Genomic DNA, 15286 nt, shown 5'->3' with positions numbered 1-15286 from the left:
AGATTGCAATGCTGGTGTGTGTGTGTGTGTGTGTCAGAGAGAGAGGCACGGGCGCGATCGAACAGTGGAAACAAAAAAACATACTCCGTCATTTTCATACAGGACATCATTAAAACTGGAAAAAGTGTTTAGCCTACTTATATTTGTGTAAAATCAAACTGTAACTGTCACCCAACCAAAATCACACACACACACACACACACACACACACACACACACACACACACACACACACACACATACTTGTTTTTGTGGTATAGAAGGACACTGATGCCCAAACAAGTTTGGTGGTGGTATATGGGGACACCCCTTTCCCAATGCCCTACAGTGATGATACAAATATCAAAAATTTTGTTTTAATCTGCAGATCACAAATCTGACTTCAAATGTTCTATACACACAACAGAACAGAAAATATTACCATATGATATTTTGGTGGTACACAAGGACATTCCCGCCCATCCTAAAATGTTCCCGCCTATGACATAATTGTGATTTTTGGGGCCCGACTTGATTATGAGGACACTCTTTTTACAATACACTAAATATGTCATTTCAGTGGATTACAGGGACCAATGTGTTTTACTGGTACATGACCACACACACACACAAACCTGACAACACAGTGTATTACCAAGACTAAGGTGATTTAAGAGGACTGGATCTTAAACACAATACACAACTGCATAATCCAACATTATAAGGACGAGTGTGTTTAATGGTACATGCCCACACACACACACAAACCTGACAACACGGTGTATTACCAAGACTAAGGTGATTTAAGAGTACCGGATCTCAAATACAATACACAAAACAACTTGCAACATTACAGGGACAGAGGTGTTTTAGAAGTGCTTTAATTATGACTTCAATAATATCATCATAAACATTGAGTTTTTTCAGTTTTACCATGTAATACAATCATGACATACCATTTTAAGGGGAAAGTGACATCCACAAACTTAAAAACATGGTCAATAAAACTTGCACAACTGTGTGATCTTTCAGAAAGCATACAGTATCATTACTGTTTTGACATATTAAAATGACAAGCAGATGAACCATTCAAAACTTCGAAAAGATTGACAAAACAGCCCTTGGAAACAGGCACAATTTAAAGACGTCATTAAACAGGCTTTGAAATGTATAAAATGAACTCACTCAACATGCAATAAATGCTGCAACATGTAGAGAAACCGACTTACAAGGGACGGTTTACCTAAAGACAATTCTGTTATTTCCAGAAAATGTAAACAGAATTGTCAAGTTTCAAAGCAGAATTACAGAGATAACAGGAAAAGTATTCAACAAAGTTAGTTTGGGCTGTACATCAGCTCTAGAAGAGTATAGTGTCATTAGAATACAACTATCATTGTAAGTACAAAAGCTCTCATGTGTTTAGAGATTACTAAAGCATGTATTATTCTGTACAGAGAATGAGAGTGAGGCAGAAATTGAAAACCCACGGAAAGGATCCTCAGCGGTCTTACACTGCTGGCATTCAGTCAGTGTGGCCAGTTTTTCTTTGGTTATACACTCACCTAAAGGATTATTAGGAACACCTGTTCAATTTCTCATTAATGCAATTATCTAATCAACCAATCACATGGCAGCTGCTTCAATGCATTTAGGGGTGTGGTCCTGGTCAAGACAATCTCCTGAACTCCAAACTGAATGTCAGAATGGGAAAGAAAGGTGATTTAAGCAATTTTGAGCGTGGCATGGTTGTTGGTGCTAGACGGGCCGGTCTGAGTATTTCACAATCTGCTCAGTTACTGGGATTTTCACGCACAACCATTTCTAGGGTTTACAAAGAATGGTGTGAAAAGGGAAAAGCATCCAGTATGCGGCAGTCCCGTGGGCGAAAATGCCTTGTTGATGCTAGAGGTCAGAGGAGAATGGGCCGACTGATTCAAGCTGATAGAAGAGCAACTTTGACTGAAATAACCACTCGTTACAACCGAAGTATGCAGCAAAGCATTTGTGAAGCCAGAACACGCACAACCTTGAGGCGGATGGGCTACAACAGCAGAAGACCCCACCGGGTACCACTCATCTCCACTACAAATAGGAAAAAGAGGCTACAATTTGCACGAGCTCACCAAAATTGGACAGTTGAAGACTGGAAAAATGTTGCCTGGTCTGATGAGTCTTGATTTCTGTTGAGACATTCAGATGGTAGAGTCAGAATTTGGCGTAAACAGAATGAGAACATGGATCCATCATGCCTTGTTACCACTGTGCAGGCTGGTGGTGGTGGTGTAATGGTGTGGGGGGTGTTTTCTTGGCACACTTTAGGCCCCTTAGTGCCAATTGGGCATCGTTTAAATGCCACGGCCTACCTGAGCATTGTTTCTGACCATGTCCATCCCTTTATGACCACCATGTACCCATCCTCTGATGGCTACTTCCAGCAGGATAATGCACCATGTCACAAAGCTCGAATCATTTTAAATTGGTTTCTTGAACATGACAATGAGTTCACTGTACTAAAATGGCCCCCACAGTCACCAGATCTCAACCCAATAGAGCATCTTTGGGATGTGGTGGAACGGGAGCTTCGTGCCCTGGATGTGCATCCCACAAATCTCCATCAACTGCAAGATGCTATCCTATCAATATGGGCCAACATTTCTAAAGAATGCTTTCAGCACCTTGTTGAATCAATGCCACGTAGAATTAAGGCAGTTCTGAAGGCGAAAGGGGGTCAAACACAGTATTACTATGGTGTTCCTAATAATCCTTTAGGTGAGTGTATGTGCCTTAAAATGTTCAATTACAGTTGTAACTTCAGCATTTGACCAGCACACTTTTTGTCCTTTCCACAAGGTTTTCAATTCCTGCCTCATGTTCATTCTCTGTACAGAAGAATACATGCTTTAGTAAACTCTAACTATATGAGAGCTCATGTACTTACAATGGTAGTCATATTCAGATTTAAACCTCAGGTACCTTGAGGAACTTCAGTGGTTTCTCGATAGGCATCTTCTGAACACCTGTAGGAAATCAGTTATAGACAGATCAGAAACTCAGATGTAACTCAAACCTGCATCTAGAACTTAAAACTGGTTATACATCTGATCTCTAAAAATTACATTTCAAATGACATTCAAAACATTATTCTGGAGATGGAATGTTGTGTTAAACATCTCCTTTTCAAAGTTTTTGACCAACATGAACATGATAAACTTATTGGTTTGGTACTGATTCCATTCATTTTGTTCTAGAAAAATTGTTATTTATAATAATATCTGATTATTGATAACTGATTTTTACAATTAATGGCAAAAGGAATGTTTAGAAATGTAATTTGATATTATCTACTGGCACACTATAGTATGATATATATATACATACACTATGAACAATTCTAAACGCTTTTGTTTTTGCCCCCATTTTTCATGAGCTGAACTAAAAGTTCTAAGACTTTTTCTATGTACACAAAAGGCCTATTTCTCTCAAATATTGTTCACAAATCTGTCTAAATCTGTGTTAGTGAGCACTTCTCCTTTGCCGAGATAATCCATCCACCTCACAGGTGTGGCATATCAAGATACTGATTAGACAGCATGATGATTGCACAGGTGTGCCTTAGGCTGGCCACAATAAAAGGCCACTCTAAAATGTGCAGTTTTGTGTGGTCTCAGGGGGTCTGGAAACAAGTCATTATCTGGTGTGACCATCATTTGCCTCACGCAGTGCAACACATCTCCTTCGCATAGAGTTGATCAGGTTGTTGATTGTGGCCTGTGGAATGTTGGTCCACTCCTCTTCAATGGCTGTGTTGGATATTGGCAGGACCTGGAACACGCTGTCGTATACGCCGATTCAGAGCATCCCAAACATGCTCAATGGGTGACATGTCCGTTAGTATGCTGGCCCTGCAAGAACTGGGATGTTTTCAGCTTCCAGGAATTGTGTACAGATCTTTGCAGAATAGGGCCGTGCATTATCATGCTGCAACATGAGGTGATGGTTGTGGATGAATGGCACAACAATGGGCCTTAGGATCTCATCACGGTATCTCTGTGCATTCAAAGTGCCATCAATAAAATGCACCTGCGTTGGTTGTCTATAACATACGCCTGCACATACCATAACCCCACCATGGGCCACTCGATTCCCAACGTTGACATCAGCAAACCGCTCACCCACATGACGCCATACACGCTGTCTACCATCTGCCCTGTACAGTGAAAACCGGTATTCATCCGTGAAGAGAACACCTCTCCAAAGTGCCAGACGCCATCGAATGTGAGCATTTGCCCACGCAGGTCGTTTACAACGACCAACTGCAGGTCGAGACCCCGATGAGGACGATGAGCATGCAGATGAGCTTCCCTGAGACGGTTTTTGACAGTTTGTGCAGAAATTCTTTGGTTATGCAAACCGATTGTTGCAGCAGCTGTCCGGGTGGCTGGCCTCAACGGTGTTGGAGGTGAAGATGCTGGATATGGAAGTCCTGGGCTGGTGTGGTTACACACGGTCTGCGGTTGTGAGGCCGGTTGGATGTACTGCCAAATTCTCTGAAAAGCCTTTGGAGACGGCTATGGTAGAGAAATGAACATTCAATTCACGGGCAACAGCAGGTGGACATTCCTGCTGTCAGCATGCCAATTGCACGCTCCCTCAAAACTTGCAACATCTGTGGCATTGTGCTGTGTGATAAAACTGCACATTTTAGAGTGGCCTTTTATTGTGGACAGCCTAAGGCACACCTGTGCAATAATCATGCTGTCTAATCAGTATCTTGATATGCCACACCTGTGAGATGGATGGATTAACTCGGCAAAGGAGAAGTGCTCACTAACACAGATTTAGACAGATTTGTGAACAATATTTGAGAGAAACAGGCCTTTTGGGTACATAGAAAAAGTCTTAGAACTTAGATCTATAATTTTGTTCAGTGAATATAACTGGCTTAAAACCATTTTTCTTTGGTGAAAATACTAACGTAAAATTGCACTACAATATATATTGGTTTAAAATAATAATAAACATGTTCATAAACACAAACTTGTTATGCTGGGTACACACCAAAAGATAATCAGGCTGATTTTGGGCTGATTTCCCCCTTCTGAAAATCCTAGCTGTGTCCCGATTATCTTGATGGTTATAGATTATCTTATCAGATTTTCCCTTGGTGTGAGGTGTGTTAAGAGTGTCCGAACCTGATCGGAAGAACGTCAGAGCCGACCTGATCGCGAATCGCAAATATTCAACATGTGGAATATTTACGATCAGAAATCCTGAAATGTGGGGGGAAGCCCGAGGACAAACACGCGCATGCTCTGGAGATTATCACGTGAAAGGAAACCATATCCAATCAAAAAGCGAGATGAAGGAAGACGGAAGCATAAGAAACGCAGTCATGGCGCAGCACAAACTGAAATTGATGTGGACAGCAGAGATGGAGGATCAGCTTGTTGATTTGTGGCGCAAATGTTTACACAACGTGTTGTGTAAAACATTTCCAAACACTATCATCGCAATTGCTTCCTGCATATCGTCCGCCATGCTTATTCTGAGGTCTCTAGAGTGTTAACAGTCGAGACTCTGGTTGCATGGTCTTTAGGGTTGGGTATCTAGAACCGGTTCCAAAATGCCAAAAACCGGGGATTCGATAAGTCGCGCACACTTCGATTCCGCTTATCGATTCCTTACTTTGGTGATGCTCACATGCGCGAGGTGAATGTCAGTGAGCATTTGTTTACAGTTGTATTGATCTGCCAGGACCTGCCTGCCGCACATGCGCTGTACGTTATATTTACGATGGCGGAGCGCAGCAGACTTTCGAAAGTTTGGTTAAGCTTTTCAAAAAAAGATGAAAATACAGCGAATTGTATCACATGCAAGAAAGACAAACTAGAGCCGCATAATTCTGGATAAAATGAGAACCAGTTTTGTTTAAAATAGAGATCATGAATAAATACATCAGACAATTAATACGAGTCGAGTCTATAATTCCTTAAAGTGTTATATATATATATATATATATATATATATATATATATATATATATATATATATATATATATATATATATATATATATATATACAGTATATTGTAAATTAAGATGCATTGTCACAGTTTTACTGGTAATAGCCTAAATGTAACAAGAATAAAAGGTAGAAAAAAGTATTTGCTCTCTTTTTTCTCTCCAATAAATATTGGAATCGAAACCAAGAATCGTTAAGAACCGGATTCGATAAGCAGAATCGGAATCGTTAAAATTTAAACGATACCCAACCCTAACGGTCTTTTCACATCATGGCACACCACACACTATATGAGCAAAACGGTTAAATCTAGGATTTTTTGTCCTCATGTTTGTGGTCCATCACATTTTGAAAATCTTATAAGATGTAAAATCTTTTGGTGTGTACCCATCATTAGTTGACACATACCAACATTACTGGAGACGCCTGCAGCTCCAGCAGGAACATCACCTTCAGAACCGCTTTCATCAGGATCACTGGCATCAGAGTCCGTCATACTGATCTCATCTTAAAGAAAAAGAGACATTTAAAACAAGAACATCTTCAGTTTAACCTGTATTGAGAAGTCATTTATGAAACATGACAAATGGCACCGTTTAATAATAATAATCATATTAATAACAACTATAATACTTCACTAAGATCACTATTATTAGAATTATCGCCTAGACAGTGATATACTAATACTGTCAATGAAAAATTAATATTTTATAATGAGTATATTATTTTACAATAAGAGGTTATAATACTTTCTTAATTTCTTCACTTAAGCTGTTATACTGGCAGAAACCTGCAGTTTAAGTGAAAACAGGTTTATAAACGCATCTTATTGAAAAATTGTATTACTACAAAAAATGTGGATATAATGCGAATGTGAAAATAGAGAGTAACTGGTGCTGGTTGCGTTCCCAAATGCATGTTAAACTTATGGCACATGCAGAGATGGAGTTCACTGCATTCATTCCCTGTGAAACGAGGCATGGAAAAAGCCAGATCATGAGCTGATCGAGCGAGCAAAGTGTGCTCTTCAGTTTGAAACACGCAGCACAACAGACTACAGACTTACTTTCTTATCGTCTTTTGCGATTTGATAAGGGCATTGAGCCATATTGTGCTTTTGATTTTAGTATGTTTGAGAGATGCTTTACCAAAGCAATTGCGCAAAACACAAAGACAATTTATGTTATTATGAGGCGTAAAAATATTTTCGGTTCTTTTGGTTCAAACTGTGGAGGGACAGATTAGACTGTGGTCAGTCACTAGAGTAAAGGTAATTAATGGTAACACTATGAATTTTACTCCTCCCAAAAATGCCAAATAATAAACAGGTGACAGCGTATTTTAGGCTATATGACACGTTATAGTGAGATATGACAGCGCTTCTGCAACACGCATCACTGCAGATGAGTAGCTGAGGATCTCTTCAGCATGCTGATGCACAAAATACAAACTAAAAATAAATTAAAGTAAGTCGCAGATGCTCAACACACAGTCATCTTCATTAAAAGTAGTGAGAATAAATGATTTTACCAGTGCTGATGCTACTCTCTCTCCTATTGATCTTAAAATTAGCTGATGATACAAAAAATGCTGCTCATAGCGGTAGCTTTCGATGACGTGAACACCGTTAAATCTGATATAGCGCGGGAATTGAAGATCGGATTTATGTCCGTTTTGTGAAGACACATTTATGTGGCCAAGTGTAAATGGAATTGTTTTGACAATGAAATGACCAGGTGTAAAACAGCCCCAAAGATGATGTGAAAAAGTTCTTTCTAGACTAGCATTTCCTAAAATGATGCAATGCTCTTTTTATTACCATCTCAACACAGTCTTGATCCTCCAATGATGATTGTTCCTTCTCAGGGCTCACCTGAAAGCAAGGCAAAGAAAGAAAAAATAAACATCTATTAGAGACAAAGGATTCAGAGATTCTCCAAATGAAGCAGCACAGATACTTGACTCCATTAACACTGACTGATCACTGTCATAAAACATAAAATTAAAACATTACATTATCAATGATATACTTGAGCAAAAGAAGGCTGATGACGCCAAACTAATTCAGGTATGATGGGACATTTCAAACCACTCAGTATTAATACTGATCAAATTAATGAGATGAATAGTGACTTAAGATTTAAAACACTGTGACATAAGTTGTAATCAAGTATAAAGTTAAAACCCTATAAATATATGGTCATAACCAATCAGGGATGCATGAAAATAAATGCTCATTGATGTTGTCGTTGTCAATCCGATAAGAAAATTAGGCCGCTATATTAACACTAATAAATAATGGATTTCTTCCTTCAGCTTCAGATGTGCGCTGTTCACCGTGATGGTTTTGAAATGTTTGAATCACAAATCTGTGAAATCAGCGCATTGTTACAGGGAGAGTTCGCTTGTGGAATTGTAAGTTGTAATATTTTTTATTTTTGTTATATATCTGATTTATCTCATATAGGATGCATTTGGCTGAGTTAATGAGTGCTACAGTAAACACTTCACTGTAGGCCACACCGGTGGTCAGCAAAACATTAATTATGATTGGGACTGTCATATATACATAACACTATAATGAGCAAACTATTGCATTAAAAACGTCGTGAATTCTTTGGGTTTAGTTGCTGTGTTTCAGCGTGTTGTCCTGGGAGGAGCGCATCCACAACAGGAGTTTCACTATGTAATAGTTGATTACTATTAATAATAGCTCAAGTTAATCTGTGCATGATTTTGTGCAAGTATAAGTTGTAATATTGTGTTTATTTTGTATAAATATCTAATTTATCATATATAGGTTGTGTTCCGTTGAGCTAAAACCATCTAACAAAGCCTCAGGTTTAGGGGTGTTCCTTCAGCTCTTTAGGCCATTTCATTTTAAGTTTAATGTTGTCTAATAACATTTTAATTTCATTTGATTTATTATTATTATTATTATTATTAAGGCAATAGATGTTTTGGTAAAACTTCACAATACATATGTTATTGCATTAACTAACATGAACTAACAGAGAAAAACTTTTGTTAATGTGAGTTAATAAAATATGTGAGTTCATGTTAGTTCACAGTGCATTAAATTAACAGATACAACACTGGATCCTAAAATGTCTTGGAAAATGTTGAGATTAACGTTAAGTAAGATAAACATTAAGTAAATCATGTAGAAGTATTGTTCATTCATTGTTAGTTCATGTTAACTAATACTAACAAGATGAAACCTTTTTATAAAGTATTGCCATTTTTTTATAAAGAAAGTTGGAAATATGAATGTAAAATTTATTTTAGAAGCTAAGAAACCTTACACTGGTTCAAACTAGGCCACTACTGTATATGTTTGATTTATGTTGAAGTGTTTGGGACATTGGCTTTAAAGTCGGCATGAAATGGAAGTTGAGATTGTCATTTTTTCCTTGTTGTGATGTATATCCGAGTGAAACTGCTTCTGAAATTAGAAAAAAATGTAGGGCGGGGCTTGATTTCGTCCTTCGGGAATTGATTGGATCGTTGGAGGTTGGGCGTTGCAAACAAAATGGAGGCAGATTTGAATGCCAGTTTACATTCAGTTGTGGAGGATTTCTCTCCACCGGACTCCCCCACCGTTACCCTCACATGAAGGATTTTTTTATTGAGGAGCCCAGCGACGAGAACAAGGACAAGCAGCTAAATTTTCAGGCAGGAATCAGACCATATTTATATGAGCCTCCCGCGAAACGAGACAAACACCGATAGCCGCACCCTCATGGGCTCTGGCCGCACCCTTTCGCCATGGCACATGACCAAAAGAGAAGAGAGGTCGTTTTCGAGGGGGGAGGGAAGGGTAATGTATTTGATTAAAGATTATAAGGGTACATGAATTTTGAAAAAATAATGAAGTGCACAGATAAATCATTTATAATAAACACTACAATATTACATATAAAAAGAAGATTTGTCAAATTTGATTTCATGCCGACTTTAAATGATGTGCGTTTCGTTTTTGTAATCAGGCTTTCAAAGTATATCAAATTTTGGATTTAGATTCATCGGCTAATATATCAGATATCGGCTTTCGAATATAAAGAATGATCAGTTATCGGCCCAAATGTTCATATCGCTGTATCCCTAATTTAATTTCCAAAAAAACAATACCTTCTGTACATCTCTGGCCTCTGACTGGGACGGGGACGGACTCTTCATTTCGAGAGTGGAGGGTTCAACCTCACTGAGAGTCTACAAAACATAACATTAGACATGAAACAGTGGTGTAAATGTGTGAACACTAGATCTCACAGATGTCTCTGCTTCGTTTGCTCGTTCTCTTCCAGCACAACTCTCACTTACCTTGTCTAGTCCCACAGTCAGAGCAGCACAATCACTGTCTGATGACCACTGGCTCTTATGGCTCATCTGAGAATATGAAATTAAGCGTTACATACAGAAACACTTCACCTAAGAGTTTAAAAAAAGCATTATAAATGGAATATATAAAGGATAATGTACAGTCAGTCAGTAATTAATACAAAATAAACTGACAGGATAATAAGGGTCCTGATACACAGCTACCTATCAATAAATATTTGCACATGAAATACTGATTTGAGATAATATACAAGATTACAAAATAGTTAAAGTTTTCAAATCAATATTTAAATGCTACCACAAGGTAATGTTCACGGCTTTTATGCATCACATTACATGTGTTTTCATTACAGTGTGTCAGGTTGTGTGTAGCTTTACACCAGTTTTATGAGGACACCGTTTTATGAGGACATCATAAGAACAGGTTCCTGATGTTTGACTTGACAGAAGAATCTCAGTGTGTTGTGTAAGTTTGACAGAATCCTGGTCTATGAGGACACAGTTTTATGAGGACATCATAAGAAAATGATCCTGATGTTTGACTTTGACTGAGTGTGTTGTGTAAGTTTGACAGAATACTGGTCTATGAGGACACTAGATTTACTGGGACACTGGTAACTAGATACATTTGGACGGCACTGAGTTCAAGTGTGTGTATGTATGAGAGTGATACGAGACATTGCGCCTGTGCTAGATGTACAGTAAGTGATCGTGACTCACTTCTTACACACACAATCATAATTCAGTGACTGATAACTGTGGCAAATAATCTGTTTCTGAGGAAACAGAGTTATTACATTAACTTATTGGATACCTTTAGAGTTGCTGTATCTTGTTCAGGTTTCATCTGATTCTTCAGAGTTATCATCTGAAAAAAAAAGTAGTAAAAATATATAAAAAAGACAAATAAATAATAATTTTAGTATCACTTATTGAAAGCCAAACAGAGGTTGCTATTTTTTACCAACTTCTTCAATGATTATATTTAATCTGACAAGCACAAATAGTTTTCGCTATTGGTATTAGCCACAATGAGCTGTGAATTATGGGTTATCAGTATCGATCCTAATATTCCATATGTGTGTCCCGGTAAATCTAGTGTCCTCATAGACCAGGATTCTGTCAAACTTACACAACACACTGAGATTCTCCAGTCAAGTCAAACATCAGAACATTGCTCTTATGATGTCCTCATAAAACGGTGTCCTCATAAAACAGGTGTAAGACACACACACACTTGACACACTGTAATGAACATGCATGTAATGTGATGCATTAAAGTCATGAACATTAACTTGTAGGGCTGCACAATGTATTGCTTTATCATTCATACCCATCTGTGGTAGTGACATTGCAGTACAGGCCTCTGTGAAGTCAGGCTATGTAAAGACTCTGCCGTGTTATTTTACAGTTGATTACTCAAGTTCTGTACCTAAATGCTGTTAGACTTACCTGGAATATATGAGGCATTGTTTATTTCACATCTTTGTTCATTTTTTTTATCTCTGCTTGCAATTTATTATTTTCTATGCAGATGCAAACCCCTACAAAATCACACCAATCATTCTAGAATGATTAATTATTTCCAAATAGAGCTATTCAAGACATCTGGTGAAATTGCTTTTCATATTGAAAAACTTTTGTTAATGTGAGTTAATAAAATATGTGAGTTCATGTTCGTTCACAGTGCATTAAATTAACAGATACAACACTGGATCCTAAAATGTCTTGGAAAATGTTGAGATTAACGTTAAGATAAACGTTAAGTAAATCCTGTAGAAGTATTGTTCATTCATTGTTAGTACATGTTAACTAATACTAACAAGATGAAACCTTTTTGTAAAGTGTTGTCATTTTTTTATAAAGAAAGTTGGAAATATGAATGTAAAATTCATTTTAAAAGTTAAGGAATCTTACATTAGGCCACTGTACTATTATGTTTGATTTATGTTGAAGTGTTTGGGACATTGGCTTTAAATGATGTGCGTTTCGTTTTTGTAATCAGGCTTTCAAAGTATATCAAATTTTGGATTTAGATTCATCGGCTAATATATCAGATATCGGCTTTCGAATATAAAGAATGATCAGTTATCGGCCCAAATGTTCATATCGCTGTATCCCTAATTTAATTTCCAAAAAAACAATACCTTCTGTACATCTCTGGCTTCTGACTGGGACGGGGACGGACTCTTCATTTCGAGAGTGGAGGGTTCAACCTCACTGAGAGTCTACAAAACATAACATTAGACATGAAACAGTGGTGTAAATGTGTGAACACTAGATCTCACAGATGTCTCTGCTTCGTTTGCTCGTTCTCTTCCAGCACAACTCTCACTTACCTCGTCTAGACCCACAGTCAGAGCAGCACAATCACTGTCTGATGACCACTGGCTCTTATGGCTCATCTGAGAATATGAAATTAAGCGTTACATACAGAAACACTTCACCTAAGAGTTTAAAAAAAGCATTATAAATGGAATATATAAAGGATAATGTACAGTCAGTCAGTAATTAATACAAAATAAACTGACAGGATAATAAGGGTCCTGATACACAGCTACCTATCAATAAATATTTGCACATGAAATACTGATTTGAGATAATATACAAGATTACAAAGTTAAAGTTTTCAAATCAATATTTCAATATTTAAATGCTACCACAAGGTAATGTTCACGGCTTTTATGCATCACATTACATGTGTTTTCATTACAGTGTGTCAGGTTGTGTGTAGCTTTACACCAGTTTTATGAGGACACCCTTTTATGAGGACATCATAAGAGCATGTTCCTGATGTTTGACTTGACAGAAGAATCTCAGTGTGTTGTGTAAGTTTGACAGAATCCTGGTCTATGAGGACACAGTTTTATGAGGACATCATAAGAGCATGTTCCTGATGTTTGACTTTGACTGAGTGTGTTGTGTAAGTTTGACAGAATACTGGTCTATGAGGACACTAGATTTACTGGGACACTGGTAACTAGATACATTTGGACGGCACTGAGTTCAAGTGTGTGTATGTATGAGAGTGATACGAGACATTGTGCCTGTGCTAGATGTACAGTAAGTGATCGTGACTCACTTCTTACACACACAATCATAATTCAGTGACTGATAACTGTGGCAAATAATCTGTTTCTGAGGAGCACTGGTCGCATGGCACTGCTTATGCATGGAAACCCTGAACTCACCTTTATAATGATTGCTGAATCTGCCCTGGAGCTCATCTGTGTCTGTAAACGGCATGCCCTCTTCCAGATCTTGATCTTCTCCTTCACTGACTCACTTCAGCCATCATCCCATGTGTCTGCGCGCATAGAAAAAGACTCTCACGACCATTGCATTTCATTTGACCTATTATTCAAAAAGCTTGTTTTAAATAAATTGATCAATTATGGTAAACAGCATTCAAGTTATTTTAATACTTTATTATATGATATTTAAGGAATATGTTAATTGATAATAACTATTCATTCATAGATTTCATTCACAATTAATATTATAGGCAATAATAGTGACAGTATTAATAAGACTGAATCAAACAGAGTTCTAATAATATTCAGAGTAGCCTATATTTTATTATAGTCAGGAGTAATAAGAGCACATATTTGTGTCTTAATGTGTTTAAAGCAAGCATAACTGTAGTAATATTAACAGTAGCATATCAGGATACTGTACTGGGTGAAATAGCCTCCCCTTCACATACTGAAACGTTAGTCATGCCAACGCGTTATTATGATGGCTAGACTATTTTATGAGATCAGAAAAGGTAGCAGTTACAAATATAGTGCAATCGAAAACGAGTTTAAAATGACAAGCATCGCTGATTCCCTCATGTCAGTCTGTAAACAGAATCACTAACTTATAGGTCCGCTAGCACGGTTAGCATCACGCGCTAGCTGCTTTCTAACTGTAAAACGAGCAGCGAAGAGCATACAGAACATGCACAAACAAGCCAACCGGACCCACGTGCTATTAGAGAAGCAATTAAACAACATTATAACTTACCTTTTGGATAACAGTTGCCTTCATCAGGTCCACAGATGTCTTCTCAGGTGCAGAGTTTGTCCAGTCCAAACAGGAAATGACGTGACGACGAATGACTACACCTCTGATTACGTTGTACTTATCATAATATAAACGGGATTTTATTTATTTATTTATCATATATTTAATGCACAATTAATAAATTACAGGCAAAAATACTTAAATAATTAGTATTTTGCATTAGTTGCTACACATTTTAAAGCTGATTGAAGCTCCGCCCACTGGCGCCATCTTGTTTTCGCGATCTCCCGCCTACCGGTACCGATCTGACCAATCACTAAAGCTGATTGAAGCTCCGCCCATTGGCGCCATCTTGTTTTCGCGATTTCCCGCCTAGCGGTATCGATCTGACCAATCACAGGCCCCAAATAATACACTTGTGTGAAAGATGCAAATTTTTGATGACACGGGTGTAATACCAGGACCTGGCTACAGGGGCGCACTCTCGAAATCAGGGATACACTGTGTATGGTAAAATTTCAGGGTTTTGTGGTATGTAAGGACATGGCGCCAAACTTTGAGAGGGAGCGTCTGGAACGTAGTAAATGACATCTACGCTGTCGGATTTATGAGGACATGGCCTCTGTCCTCATAAACCCAAATGTCCCCATAGTGCTGGTGCGTATTCAGGTCAAAAGTCCTCGTAAACCACAAAAACAAACACACACACACACACACACACACACACACGCACACGCTGTTTAAAAGCAAAAATGATCTCATCTTTTTGGACATTCATCATTGCATTGGTTTTCATTTCTTGTCCTAAAACAGAGCACTAATCTGTTTATTTTTAAGTTACACATTCTACATTGAATAAAAAAGAAAATCAAATGTGTTTTTAAAAGTAGTATTATTTTATACATAAATAAATTATTTATAATTCAGATGAGA

At 37.8% G+C, this 15286-nt stretch overlaps 1 protein-coding gene across 5 annotated transcripts; it reads right to left on the bottom strand.

Moving 5' to 3' along the window:
* Positions 1–843: 843 nt before the first annotated feature.
* On the bottom strand, positions 844–14446 carry LOC308696403 (uncharacterized protein). 5 transcript variants are annotated; one of them, XM_081375122.1, is made up of 11 exons: positions 14354–14446; positions 13537–13652; positions 12685–12750; positions 12493–12573; positions 11160–11213; positions 10328–10393; positions 10136–10216; positions 7824–7877; positions 6413–6511; positions 2921–2999; positions 851–2162 (listed from the first exon to the last, which is right to left on the bottom strand). In XM_081375122.1, exons 2-9 carry the CDS (start codon positions 13570–13572, stop codon positions 6497–6499), a joined length of 453 nt encoding a protein of 150 aa, XP_081231248.1. In that variant the 5' UTR covers positions 13573–13652; positions 14354–14446; the 3' UTR covers positions 851–2162; positions 2921–2999; positions 6413–6496. The 5 variants fall into 5 exon arrangements, with proteins under 5 accessions (XP_081231247.1, XP_081231248.1, XP_081231250.1 ...); XM_081375123.1 differs by having other exon boundaries at positions 2150–2162; positions 2956–2999; XM_081375121.1 differs by having other exon boundaries at positions 844–2999.
* Between the last annotated feature and the right edge of the window lie 840 nt (positions 14447–15286).

Source organism: Scardinius erythrophthalmus (genome assembly GCF_964197995.2).
Source record: "Scardinius erythrophthalmus genome assembly, chromosome: 9".
NCBI classification, from domain to species: domain Eukaryota; kingdom Metazoa; phylum Chordata; class Actinopteri; order Cypriniformes; family Leuciscidae; genus Scardinius; species Scardinius erythrophthalmus.
Note: the sequence above shows the minus strand (reverse complement) of the source record. Positions and strands in the feature narration are given on the sequence as shown.